This window comes from Sebastes umbrosus, chromosome 18 (assembly GCF_015220745.1).
Source record: "Sebastes umbrosus isolate fSebUmb1 chromosome 18, fSebUmb1.pri, whole genome shotgun sequence".
In the NCBI taxonomy this organism is placed as follows: domain Eukaryota; kingdom Metazoa; phylum Chordata; class Actinopteri; order Perciformes; family Sebastidae; genus Sebastes; species Sebastes umbrosus.
Window position 1 is genome coordinate 3,148,999 of NC_051286.1, and position 13,659 is coordinate 3,162,657.

The 13,659-nt window shown below is 41.8% G+C and overlaps 1 protein-coding gene across 1 annotated transcript; it reads left to right on the forward strand.

Annotated features, from left to right (window-relative positions):
• The first annotated feature begins 391 nt into the window (after positions 1 to 391).
• Positions 392 to 3,473, forward strand: sox11b (SRY-box transcription factor 11b). Its single transcript, XM_037749928.1, has 2 exons — positions 392 to 1,186; positions 1,814 to 3,473. The coding sequence occupies exons 1-2, from the start codon at positions 618 to 620 to the stop codon at positions 2,463 to 2,465; spliced, it is 1,221 nt and encodes a 406-aa protein (XP_037605856.1). The 5' UTR covers positions 392 to 617; the 3' UTR covers positions 2,466 to 3,473.
• The last annotated feature ends 10,186 nt before the right edge of the window (positions 3,474 to 13,659 follow it).

Here is a 13,659-nt window from a genome sequence, read left to right on the forward strand (position 1 = left end):
TTTGTGTATATATTTATTCAAACATTTGTTATTTATTTATTTCATAATTATTTTTTAAATGTGTGTATGTATTTATTTATGCATTTGTTTTTTGTATTTTTTGCATTTTTAATTTATGCTGTACAATTGTAGGAGAGCTGTGATTGGATGAGGGGCGCTGCGGAATCAAAACAGCTAAAGCTAAATTTGGCTGAATTATAAAAGGCAGAAGTGGTAAAACGAAGAGCCGTTTGGGAGTCGAAAGAGCCGACTCTTCTCGTCTTGGTGATCTGTGCCAAAAGATCCGGCTCACTAAAAAGAGACGGAATTCCCATCACTAAAGTTAACGGCCGGAAGCTGTGGGCGGGCACGCAGTGAGAGGGAGGAGAGCTGTGATTGGCTGAGAGCTGGTTGAGGGCGGTAACGTCTCGCGCATTATCAGCCGGTTAATAAGACGCCGGTTTGGCGGTTTGAACAGAGAGATGCTGCCGGTGGTGAGAAGAGCAACGGCTGGAAAAGCACACCGAAGCGGCCAATAAAACACCACGAAACGGTCAATAAAGACGGTGGAAGTGACTGGAGACGGCCGTGGGGTTGTTTTGAGTCCGTTGCCCGTTTTGTGAGAGTTATTTCGGACCATGGTTCAACATGGCGGAGCGCGGAGTATCAGCGGATCTGATCCGGAGGAGAGAGCGCTGCCGGCGGCCTCAACCTCCTCCTCCTCGGCCTCCTCCTCCTCCGTGAAGCCGGACTGGTGTAAAACCGCCTCGGGTCACATTAAAAGACCCATGAACGCTTTCATGGTGTGGTCCAAGATCGAGAGGAGAAAGATCATGGAGCAGTCGCCGGACATGCACAACGCGGAGATCTCCAAGCGGCTCGGGAAGCGCTGGAAGATGCTGAAGGACGCGGAGAAGATCCCGTTCATCCGGGAGGCGGAGCGGCTGCGGCTGAAGCACATGGCCGACTACCCGGACTACAAGTACCGGCCCAAGAAGAAGCCGAAGACGGACGGCTGTGCGTTCAGTGCAGCGGGAGGGAAGCCGGCAGCTCAGTCTCCGGAGAAGGAGAAGAGACCCGTTAGTAGTAATAATAATAAAAACAACCACCAGGCAGCTGCAGCCAAGAAGTTCTCCTCCAAGTTGAAGCCCAGCAAGCCGGTAGTCGTCCCGGTCCGAACCAGCAGCCTCCCAGACCCCCGGTACCGGTACGTACCACCTTTTAATGAATTGATAAAATGTGACATAAATTGATATTTCTGTTTTAATTTGCTTGTTTATTTATTTACTCTTCTGTTTAATTTTCCATTTTATGTATGTATTTATTTATATAATATTTTTAATGTATTTATTTATTAATGCATAATTTTTTTACTTATTTTATTTTTATTTCCAAATGTGTCAATATTTATTTATACATTTATTTTTTATTTATTTTTAAATGTGTACATTTATTTTTTTGCATTTTTCATTTATTCTTTGTTTGATTTCCCTTTTTATTCATTTTTGCATTTATTTATTTATTTACTCCTGTTTAATTTTCCATTTTATTTATTTATATTCATTTTTAAATGTATTTATTAATGCATTTATTAATTTATTTATTTTATATTTATTTTCAAATGTGTGTATTTATTTGTGTATTTATTTTCTACATTTATTATTTATTTATTTTGTATTTATTTTTTAATTATTCTTAAATGTGTGCATTTATTTATGCATTTTTTTTGTATTTTTTTTTCATTTTTCATTTATTCTTTGTTTAATTTTCCCTTTTTTTTATTTGTCTATTTATTTTTTTATTAATGTTTGCATTTATTTATTTATTTTTTCAGCCTCCCGGACCCCCGGTACCGGTATGTGTATACCACCTTTAAAGCCAACAAGCCCATTAAACGGGAGTTTACCGACGACGAGGAGGAGGATGATGATGATGATGACGACTCCGAGGAGGAGGAGCGGGAGATTAAGACGGAGGAGGAGGACGATCCGTCCCGGTACAGCCTCGCCAAGATGCCGGGCAGCGGGAGCCTGAGCTCCGCCAAGGCCTCCGCCACCGCCACCGAACCGGAGGGAACCAGCGTGTATGAGTCGTCCGGTCGGCTCTTCTACAGCTTCAAGAACATCACCCGGCAGGGCACCAGCACCCCGGCCTCCCTCTCCCCGGCGTCCTCGTCCCGGTCCGGCTCCTCCTCCTCCTGCTGCGGGGAGGACCTGGACGACCTCCCTGCGGAGGGCGCCGACTTCACCCTGAGCCTCTTGGCCGGCTTCCACGCCTCCTCAGAGCCCTGGAACCTGTCGTCCAGCTCAGCCCCGGGGAACCTGAGCCTGTCCCTGGTGGATAAAGACCTGGACTCGTGCAGCAGCAGTGAGGGCAGTCTCGGGTCCCACTTCGACTTCCCGGATTATTGCACCCCGGAGCTCAGCGAGATGATCGCCGGGAACTGGCTGGAGGCCAACTGCTCGGACCTGGTGTTCACATATTGATCCCACTGAAGGGGGTCATCGATACCAGGCCGGGTGGAGGGAATGATCCATCCGTCTCATCTGCCCCGGAGCCGGTTCTGGAGCTCCAGAGCCAGTCAGGGACCGGGCTGATGGGGCTGCTGCCCGGGCTCAGTGTGCGTGGAGCAGATGTTTTTGAGGTGGACCCCCGGCCTGGACACACACTGTGGTACTTCTGCAAAAAAAATGAATGAAATCACCTCAACAGGGTTTTATGGATTTAGTTTTCTGTTGCTCGGGTCTGAAACCCGAACTATGCATTCCCCCCCAATGACTCTAATGACTTTAATTAACACTAATATCAGGATCTTTATTTTAGTCCCTCCAGCACCAGGACTAGACCTTCAGGACTCTTTTATGTGACATGTTATCCTCCTTTTTATTTACTATTTCCAGCTCCTCCAGCTGTGAGGAAACCACTGGATGGCAGGAAAGATGTTTTTGATATTTACATAACCAAACATACCTCATCTTTTTTTAAAAATATCAAGAAGTAAAAACTATTTTCAGGCATATTTTTGTACAGTCAAAGGGAATGTCAAAATGTTTCTTCAGGCACTTCTTCCACTTTTCATTCAGACTGATGGATATTATTATTATTATTTGTAACTGAGCATGTGAGGGTTCAAATCCCAGCCGGCCAGCCTGCCTTGCTTTAAATGCCTTGCTGTTGTTTTAAATGAGGACGAGGAGCGGTACCAGATCCAGGATTATTGTATATGTTGTGTAAAATAGTTAAAAGTTTAGGAGTTTATGTATATTGGTGTGAATGAGTCCCTGATGATAGCAGGAGAGAAACTGGATTCTCTGTTACAATTTTTTTATATCGTTAATGGCACATATTTGTTTTTTGCTCATTATTTTTGTGCAATATAAAAGAAAAGAGGAAAAAAATAAAGAGTTGTTTTGTAGCAGAAGGAGAAACTGCGTTAACTTGTCCTTCATGATGAAGTCTGTATGTGGACGACTGAATAAATCAGCTGGAACTGAGTCAGTTCATGTTTGATTATTGATCTCTGATTGGCTCTTTTAAAGGGCCGGACTGCTTTTAGCTCCACCTGCTCCACAAATCAAACATTTACATTTTCACTGATCATCTTACAGCATTACATTTTTATTGTAGTTGACAAAAGATGTTAAATTTCTTTTTTTTTCGTCCATGTTGACTCAAAAAAGTTGAGATTCAAGGTCCAATTTCATAAATTGTCAAGGGCCTTTAAGTTCTCAAAGTATCCTTAAAACCATTTTAATTTATTTTACTACTTTGTCAATTTACGTCTGTAGAGTTCTCCTAAATTCACCAAAAGTTATCATTAGATAATGCCTCATTTGCATATTAAAACATAACATTTCAGAAAACTTGTAATACTAAAAATACTTGTCAGTAATTCACTGGTGGGGTTTTATGGTATCTATTTTTTTTTTTTTTTTACCCTATTCACCTGTAGCGTCTCTGAGAGGTTCCAGATGTTTAATACACTAATGAGATGCTGATATTTGCATTTGAGGTAAATGAAGCCTCCAAGTTCAGAATTTCAATTTCTACTTCAATACAAGCCGATCAGGGGTCGTTGAATTTCTTTGGCCGGCCTTGAAAGTCATTGAAAACCTTTGAATTCCAAGATAGCATTGGGAGTCTGCAAGAATCAAACCACAACGATTAACAGTGGTCATGTGGCGTAAATAGACCTCTTTTCTGTTAGTAACCATGATGACGTATTTTATGGGTTAAAGGGACTATTTGTAACTTTCAGAAATGTCTTGTTAACAGCGACACCTGTGGCCGTTAAGTCAACGAAAGTCAGCGTCCTGTTGCTCACGCTTGTGCTCGCTCCAAATAGACATGAACGAGCATCGCTCAACACAGTGAGGAGACACACGTCAGCTAAAAGCACAATATCACTCTATATTTCAGTTGCTTGGCAGTAATGTTAGCTGACCAGACGGAGGTCTCTCCATGAATCAATGCTGATCCTAGCGTTGGCTTTTCCTGCTTCAGCCTCCCGACCGCGGCCGGAGGGAACATGGAGACACCGGCACCCGGTCAGAGACGATAACGTTTCTCGGTGCGGAGCCCCGTCACTTCACAAGACACGGGAAACCTCTGTTGGTCTGGAGGAGCTGCAGCAGTTATTTCTGCACAAACGTCCACTGAACATTCACTAGATATTCTCAGAGCTAAACTAACTCTTCTGCAGTGTGGAGTGAGCGCTCATGCACGTCTAGAGGTGGAGCGAGAGCGCATTTGCGAGCGCGAGCGTGCATGGGATCCCGACCCGGTACATTTATACACTTAAAAAGTTACAAACAGTCCCTTTAAGTTGAGGCAGAATTATTCTCTTAAGACGTTAGTTAACGTTGGCTAGCAAGTATTGGTATACTACAAAGTAGTATTTAACAATGGCTGAAGAAAATACTATTTTCTCTCAATATGTGCCGTCACTCACTCTCCAGGATCACCAGTGTGAGTTGAGAAAGTTAACATTAATCAACGGGACCAGATTAGCCGACCCCTACGCCGCTGGAGATTACTGCAGGAGGAGGAGACGGCTGGATAACGTTAGCTAGCTAACGCCTGCTCTCCTCCCGGTGAAGTCGTCTCCTAGCGGCGAGGAGTGAGGCAGAGGGACGTGACCCGGCGCTGTCCGCTGTTCGGCTCATTTTCTATGTTGCATGACAGCATGGCAGAATTAGCAAGCTAAGCTAGCTGAGTAGCCAGCCGTCCGCCCAGCGGGTTGGTGGCCAACGGCAGCGCTGTAAAGATAACTTGAGGGCGTATAAATCTTTGGATGTCTATAGTTAACTATCCTTCAGTAAAGTCAGTCAGAAAGAGAGTCGTACTATATCGGCAAAGCGTTTCAGAGATGGAGAGAAAAGGTTGCTAATAGTTAACCTTCTGCTAACGGCAGCCAGCGGCTCACGGCTGCGGTTAGCAGAGGCTAAACTATTAACAACATTAACTCTCCATCTCTGAAAGGTTTCGTAACGTACAGCGAGCCGGTCATCATTATTATTATAAATTAACCCTGACGTCTCTTTTGCTTCTATACTCTTTGGTATCATCTAGGGACTGATAATATCATTATTTTATTCCATATATGTTATTTTACACCATAAATAGACAATAACTTTCAAATGTCATTATTATTTTTAAGAATAATTACTAAATATAAACACTACTAATGAATGTAGGAGAGGGTTTCATATATATATATATATACAGTATATATATTTATATAATGCTAATATTAAAAATAACCAGGGCCCCGTCAGTGATGAAAGTCACACGTTTTTTACTGCAAATTATCATTGTTTATTACAGAACTGGCTCATGTTGTTAACCAGCTCCTAAAATGCCATTTGGAACATATTTTATTACGCAACATTGATCGTTTTATTGATCAGCTTCAGTGTTGTTTACATCACAACTTAAACAGATACCAGTACTTCTACTTTATAGCCACCATAATGTCATATAGTTGTATTTATACAGTATATATTTATTCAGAGGCAGGCAGACATATTGAAATTTAATTTACTTTATTCACTATTTATTTAATTTTTAATATATATATTGTGGGAGAAACCTGAGCACCAGGAGAAACCCCTTACTGATGTTACTATGATCGATTGAAGTTTTTTTTTAATACTATAGATTACCACCAAATATATTACAAAAATATTTGGTGGTAGTTTAGAGTGTCCGATTAGCAGAATGCATAATTTAGAATTGTGGGAAAAACCTGAGCACCAGGAGAAATCCCACGCAGACACAGTGACACAATTGCTGAGTCACTGTGTTAACCTTAAAGTTAACGACGTACCCCCAGCATCGAGAAACAGACAGGAGCACAGACACCGGAGCAACAGGTTTTCACTGTATTTCTTTAATAACCTGAAAAAGATCAAACTTTAATTAAATTAAATAAACAAGTAGAATATATAATAGCAGAAGTAAAGTGTGAGATGTTCACAGTTAAAGTGTGTTTAGTGACTCGACACGTCTGATAAACAAGCAGCTGAGACGAGTCGACCAGACGTCTGATGATAAATCAGATTATTGTGGATGTTTGCAGTCTGACACCCAAACACACACCAGAGTCACCAGTTTAATCAGCTCACAGCTCCCAGTGAACCATCTGATCCCAGTAGATTAACTGGTTTAACACAGATCCAGTAAGTGATGTGTCGGCGTCTGTTTCTAGGAGACATTTAAACATGTCTGTAAACAAGATGAGATTAAAGCTTCAGCGTTTCCAGACAAAATATCAGTTTAACAGTATTTTTAATTGAGTTTTTGGCTGATTTTAATCTTTAAATCATCCCAGTTTATCAGGGAACGTACCGAAGAAAAGGGCACGTAAATCAGATAAAGTCATATTGATTCTCTCAGGGAGGAAACAAAAAACATTTCAAGAATAAAGTCAAAATATTTTGAAGGAAAAGTTACAAACTTGTGAGAATAAAGTCATAATTTTAAGAGACAGAAAAGTAAAAGTTTACAAGAAAATGTCCAAATATAATAGAAAACAAGAGAAAAAGAAGAATCAAGTCTGAATTTGACAAGAAAAACGTCCAGGTTTATATAACAATAGTCTTAATTGAAAAAAATATTTTATTTGTAATGTTATGGAAATAAAGTCGTGCTTTATTAATTTCTAAATTTTACAAGAAAAAGTGAAAAAAATCTCAATATAATGAGAAAAAAAAAACGCATTTAATATATAAAGAAAAAAAGACTAAATTTCTCAAGAAATAAGTCCAGATTTTTGTACAATAATCATTATTTTAAAAGAAAATCTCATAATATTATGGGAATAAAGTCGTGCTTTAAGCAGACCAAAAAACGTTAATATTTCCCAGAATAAGGGCGTACTATTAGGAGAAAAAGAATGGTAACATTTCAAGATAAAGTCATACATTTAGACAAAAAAAGAATGGTGATAATTCAAAATGCATTTTATAAGAAAAAGTTGTTGATATTTCAAGAATGATGTCTAAATAATTTTAACAAAAAGTTATAATCGGAGGAATAAAGTCGCACTTCTAAGAGATAAAAAAAAATATATATATATATATGACAAGAAAAAGTAAAAAAATTATATTTAAAGAATAAAGTCTGAATTTTACAAGAAAAAAAAGTCCAGATATACATAACAATAGTCATAATTTTAAAAAACGTTATTTAGTTACCAGGAAAAGCAATAATTTTACCAGAATAAGCGCGTACTATTAGGAGAGAAAGAATGGTAACATTTCGAGATAAAGTCATATTTTTAGGTGAAAAAAAGTTGTGATATTTCAAGAATAAAGCTTAAATATTTGAAAGGAAATATTTTTAAATATTTTTTATTTTTTAGAAAAAAAAACATAAATTTTACAAGTAAAAAAAATCTTTATATAATGAGAAAAAGAAAAAATGTAAATTTAAAGAATAATCTCTGAATTTCAAAAGAAGAACAATACTGATTGGTATAACAATACTGTAGCCATAATTTTAAAAGAAAATCTCGTAATGTTATTGGAATAAAGTCGTGCTTTAAGCAGACCAAAAACGTTAATATTTAACCAGATAAAGGGCGTACTATTAGGAGAACAAGAATGGTAACATTTCAAGATAAAGTCGTAATTTTATGGGAAAAAAATATTGTAACTTTCAGAGAAAAAGTTATTGATATTTCAAGAATAAAGTAAATATTTTATGAGAATAAATGTCACAATTGTACAAGGTAACATCGTAAATTTACAAGAAAGTGTTGTAATATTTCATAAATAAACTTTTTTTGTTCGTATAAAGTATAAGTCACGTAAATGTCGTGATGTTTCTGTAACGTTAATGTGAACACACGGGGGACAAAACTGTTTCCCTCATCATCATCTCTGAAAACAGGTTTATTTTGAAAGGACACTGTGTACGTAACGAGCGTATATTGACGTGTCGTCCCCGGTCCGTCCAAAAGTGACGCTAGAGGAGGTGTACCCCGTGTGTCGGACTCCGATGGTGAGGGGCGTGTGGACTTGATCATCTCTCCGCCTGAGCAAAAGTCTGGGTTCCTCCACCCTTTGTTTGTTTACGTTACCCAGAATGCAAAGCTGGAGCGTAATTTGAAGTCTGGAGGGGTCAGGAGGTCAGGGGGTCACTGGGGCGGCGAATCAGAGCTCCATTTGTTTTCTCAACTGCTGCTGCTTATCAGGAGACGAAACAGGAAGCAGCAGCCAGACGGCAGAGAGAAGAAGAAGAAGAAGAAGAAGACGAAGAAGAAGAAGAAGACCTGTTTTCATCTTAGTGACGATGCATTTCCAGCTGATCCAAGAGGCTTTTTAGAGAGTTTATTTAGCTGAAGAAGTTGTACTTGAGTACAGTACTTAGTTACTAGTTACTTTCCACCGCTGCTCACTGTGCATTAAAGTGAATGATTGAATAGACTCTATATAGTCCTCTATGTAGACTCTATATAGTCCTCTATGTTGACTCTGTATAGTCCTCTATGTAGCCTCTATATAGTCCTCTATGTAGACTCTATATAGTCCTCTATGTAGACTCTATATAGTCCTCTACGTAGACTCTATATAGTCCTCTATGTAGCCTCTATATAGTCCTCTATGTAGACTCTATATAGTCCTCTACGTAGACTCTATATAGTCCTCTATGTAGCCTCTATATAGTCCTCTACGTAGACTCTATATAGTCCTCTATGTAGACTCTATATAGTCCTCTATGTAGACTCTATATAGTCCTCTACGTAGACTCTACATAGTCCTCTATGTAGACTCTATATAGTCCTCTATGTAGACTCTATATAGTCGCCTATGTAGACTCTATATAGTCCTCTACGTAGACTCTATATAGTCCCCTATGTAGACTCTATATAGTCCTCTATGTTGACTCTGTATAGTCCTCTATGTAGCCTCTATATAGTCCTCTACGTAGACTCTATATAGTCCTCTATGTAGCCTCTATATAGTCCTCTATGTAGACTCTATATAGTCCTCTATGTAGACTCTATATAGTCCTCTATGTAGACTCTATATAGTCCTCTACGTAGACTCTACATAGTCCTCTATGTAGACTCTATATAGTCGCCTATGTAGACTCTATATAGTCCTCTACGTAGACTCTATATAGTCCCCTATGTAGACTCTATATAGTCCTCTACGTAGACTCTATGTAGTCCTCTATGTAGACTCTATATAGTCCTCTACGTAGACTCTATGTAGTCCTCTATGTAGACTCTATATAGTCCTCTACGTAGACTCTATATATTCCTCTATGTAGACTCTATATAGTCCTCTACGTAGACTCTATATAGTCCTCTATGTAGACTCTATATAGTCCTCTATGTAGCCTCTATATAGTCCTCTATGTAGCCTCTATATAGTCCTCTACGTAGACTCTATATAGTCCTCTATGTAGACTCTATATAGTCCTCTACGTAGACTCTATATAGTCCTCTATGTAGCCTCTATATAGTCCTCTATGTAGCCTCTATATAGTCCTCTATGTAGCCTCTATATAGTCCTCTATGTAGACTCTATATACTCCCCTATGTAGACTCTATATAGTCCTCTACGTAGACTCTATATTATGGGATCAGCAGGTTGACTCGTCCAGTGCAGCGTTCAGAGAGTTGAGCAGTTCTTCTATCACCTCATCAAGACTGTGGAAACCAGACAGTCTCACACACACGAACACACACACACACACACACACATACACTTGCACGTGCACAAACACACACACAGTGTATAATAATCAGACGAGGTCAGACGAGGCCAGGCGTCTGCTTCCTGTCCCTCATTCCCGCCTCCCTCCTCTGACCTCAGGCTGTGTGATCCAGTCCTCCCAGTCCTCCCAGTCCACACACACACACACACACACACCAGTATCATGTTGTGTTCATGTTACCAACATGCTCCATCACACACTGAAACATGTCAACAACTATTATGGGATGGACTGTCGTGCTCCCCTCAGGATGAACTGCAGTAACCAGTGACCGCCATCAGGGGCCAACTCTCCCAGAAGGCTTTGCTTCACATCCCTGTTCCTGTAGATAACAGTGTTGTATCTTGGTGTGGATGAATAATGCATTATGGGTAAGAGCACCAGGCCGGGACCCCCGGGGGGCCACAGGGCCACAGGACCCCACCCCCCCCAGACCCCGGAGCTCTCAGTCCTGCATCCAGCTGTTGTTTTACATTCATTGATCGTCACACTCGAGTGGTGCGTTCAGGTGCAGTGGGAGCAGAGACGCTTCATGAAGGTGTTTATGTTCTCATCTGTCTGTGTGTGTGTGAAGAGGAGGAGGAGGAAGAGGAAGAGGGGAGGAGGAAGAAGAGGAGGAAGAAGAAGAGGAGGAGGAGGAAGGTTAGGAAGAAGAGGGGGAGGAGGAGGACGAAAGGAGGAGGAGGAAGAAGAGGAGGAGGAGAAGAGGAGGAGGACAAAAGGAGGAGGAGGAGGAAGAAGAGGACGAGGAGGAGAGGAGGACGAAAGGAGGAGGAGGAGGAGGAAGAAGAGGAGGAGGAAGAAGAGGAGGAAGAGGAGGAGGAGGAAGAGGGGAAGAAGAAGAGGAGGAGAGGAGAAGGAAGAAGAGGAGGAGGAAGAAGAGGAGGAGTAGGAAGAGGAGGATGAAAGGAGGAAGAGAGGAGGAGAAGAGGAGGAAGAGGAGGAGGAAGAAGAAGAGGAGGAGGAAGAAGAGGGGGAAGAGGAGGAAGAAGAGGAGGAGGAGGACGAGAGGAAAAGGAGGAGGAGGAGGAAGAAGAAGAGGAGGAGGAACAGGAGGATAGGAGGAAGTGGAGGAGGAGGAAGAAGAGGAGGAAGAAGAGGAAATGACAATGTTTGTATTGTGTGTGTTGTGTGTGTTGTGTGTATTGTGTATGTCGGAGGGTTGACGGTTGATCCTCTGAGGAGCAGGAACGATTCTTTAAACCTTCTAAACTGAATCTTTTTGGACGTCAGAAGCACAAAGCTCTTCCTCGTTTGCAGCGTTCGTTCCTCATCTGGACGTGATGAAGGCGAACGAGAAGAATTCAGAGCAAAGCTGGACGTTGTTTTCTTAAATATTCAGCGGAGAGGAGACGAGATCACAGATACGAGAGGAAACACTGATGATCTCTGGCAGCAGATCAAACATCTGATCACATGTTTGATGATGTTAAACTCTCAGCTGGATCCTCTCCAGTCTGATAAATCTGCTGGATTCTGCTCCGGATAATTGAGAGGAACACCGAGCCTTCTGGGTAATGAGAACACCGGGTCACACACGAGTCACGGAGCTAAAAATAACTTCAGGAAATGTGGTTTTAGTCAAAAAGGATGAAAACCTGATTTTCATTTTAGAGCTCTTCAGGAGAATTAAGAAGAGGTGAAAAGGTTAAAGGTCACAAAGGTCAATAAAAGAACAACAGAAGACAGAGGAGTGAGCGCTCCTGTCAAACTTTAACTCCTCTCTGCAGCTGATTTTACTGCCCGGCTGTAAAACAGGAAACGGCTTTTCAAAATATGGAAATGAACGCCGCCGAGCGTCAGATTATCATCACAAAGGCCAACAGCAGGGAGCCGAGAGGGGGTCAATAAAATGACCGAGCAGAGAGGATTGTGGGAGCAGTTTGAGGTCGGTGGGGTTTCTCTCTTCCCTGTAGTTCTTCACGGACAGCAGTCTGACCCAGAACGCTGACGTTAGCAGTTATTAAGCTTTAATTTGAAGGCAGCTTCATGGCGGCTCCTAAAAAGGAAACACAGCCTCAGAAATCCTCTTTGGATGGAGTCCAGACGGAGTAAGAACCTGCAGGCCGGAGCCCAGAAATGTGGACTCAACATCAGCTAATCGTGTCTGCTAATGACGGAGCTGACCAGCTGTGCTGCTGTTTAATCCTCCTCCGCCTGTTATCCTCCATCAGTCTGCTTCCTCTCGCAGTCATTTGAATGTTTTCCGTCTTTATCTGTAAAAACACAGCGAGGTCAGGAGCTCACAGACGTTCACGTTTTAGTTTCAGAGGTCACTTTTATCTGAAGCATCTAATCAAAGCAGCAGGACGCTTTTATTTTTTACCTCTGAGGGCCTCAAAGTAGACGAGTTCCCTGCAGGCGCCGCGTGGTCACGGGCATTTCAACGGTGATGCATTCACTTGCTGTTGTATGTACTGACATTGAACGATGATGCATTCACTTGCTGCATTTGAGAAGTGATGCGTTCACTTGCTATTGCACATACTGACATTTGAACGGTGATGCATTCACTTGCTGCATTTGAAAGGTGATGCGTTCACTTGCTGTTTTACGTACTGAAATTGAACGGTGTTGCATTCACTTGCTGTATTCGAGCAGTGATGCATTCACTTGCTGTTGTGCGAACTGACGTGAAGCAGTGATGCGTTCACTTGCTCTTGTACGAACTGACATTTGAACGGTGATGCATTTATTTGCTGCATTTGAGCAGTGATGCGTTCACTTGCTGTTGTACGTGTACCTGAGCAGGTAGTGAACAGTAGCTTCTTTTTATTGGAATGAAAGTTCAAAGAACAACGTCTCCCAAAGCATCAAAATACAGAATGTAATCTTCCACCTGTCGTTGCTCACCTGAAGACGTATCTGACCGCTACTACCTGCTCTGTGTTGTAAAGGTCAGAGGTCACGGCCGCTGTCCTCTCCTCAGGAATCAGGGACAAGGCCTATGGACAGGAGGCTGGGTCACGGGTCTTGGGGTATGGGGTATAACATGCGCAGTGTAACTGAAGCTGCGGTCGTGCGTTGCGATTGGCTCAAATTCGGCTCAACTGGCCAGATTTTACTGCTTATGTGTTGTACCCCCAAAGATATGACGCGTTGATGATGCGTGACCCGGCCTCCTTTCCTTAGCCCTTACTCAGGGATCAGGTTTCTGTAGCCTGGAGGAGAGGCGTTTGTTGAATGTCCCGGCTGACTTTGAACGCAGCACCGTGGGGGTGAAACGAGATCCGTCAGAGCTGCTTTGAAGTGACTCTGCTGAGGTGTAAATGTCACCTCTGGCCAGAGGTGGGGGGGGGGGGGGGCCTTAATAATTCAACAGGAAACACCACGACCATTACCCACACTTCCTCTCGGGGGGGTCAATTACATGTTACTCAGCAGAAAGACTCACAGCTCAGTTTGTCAGTTTTTAAAACATGTTGATGTTGACAGACTGCAGACACGAGC

What these genes read in the sequence shown, in the direction of transcription:
- sox11b (XM_037749928.1), top strand. Translation starts at nt 618, where the DNA reads ATGGTTCAACATGGCGGAGCGCGGAGTATCAGCGGATCTGATCCGGAG. An exon ending in CTCCCAGACCCCCGGTACCG is followed by an intron (nt 1,187 to 1,813) that starts GTACGTACCACC and finishes TTATTTTTTCAG; the next exon opens with CCTCCCGGACCCCCGGTACC.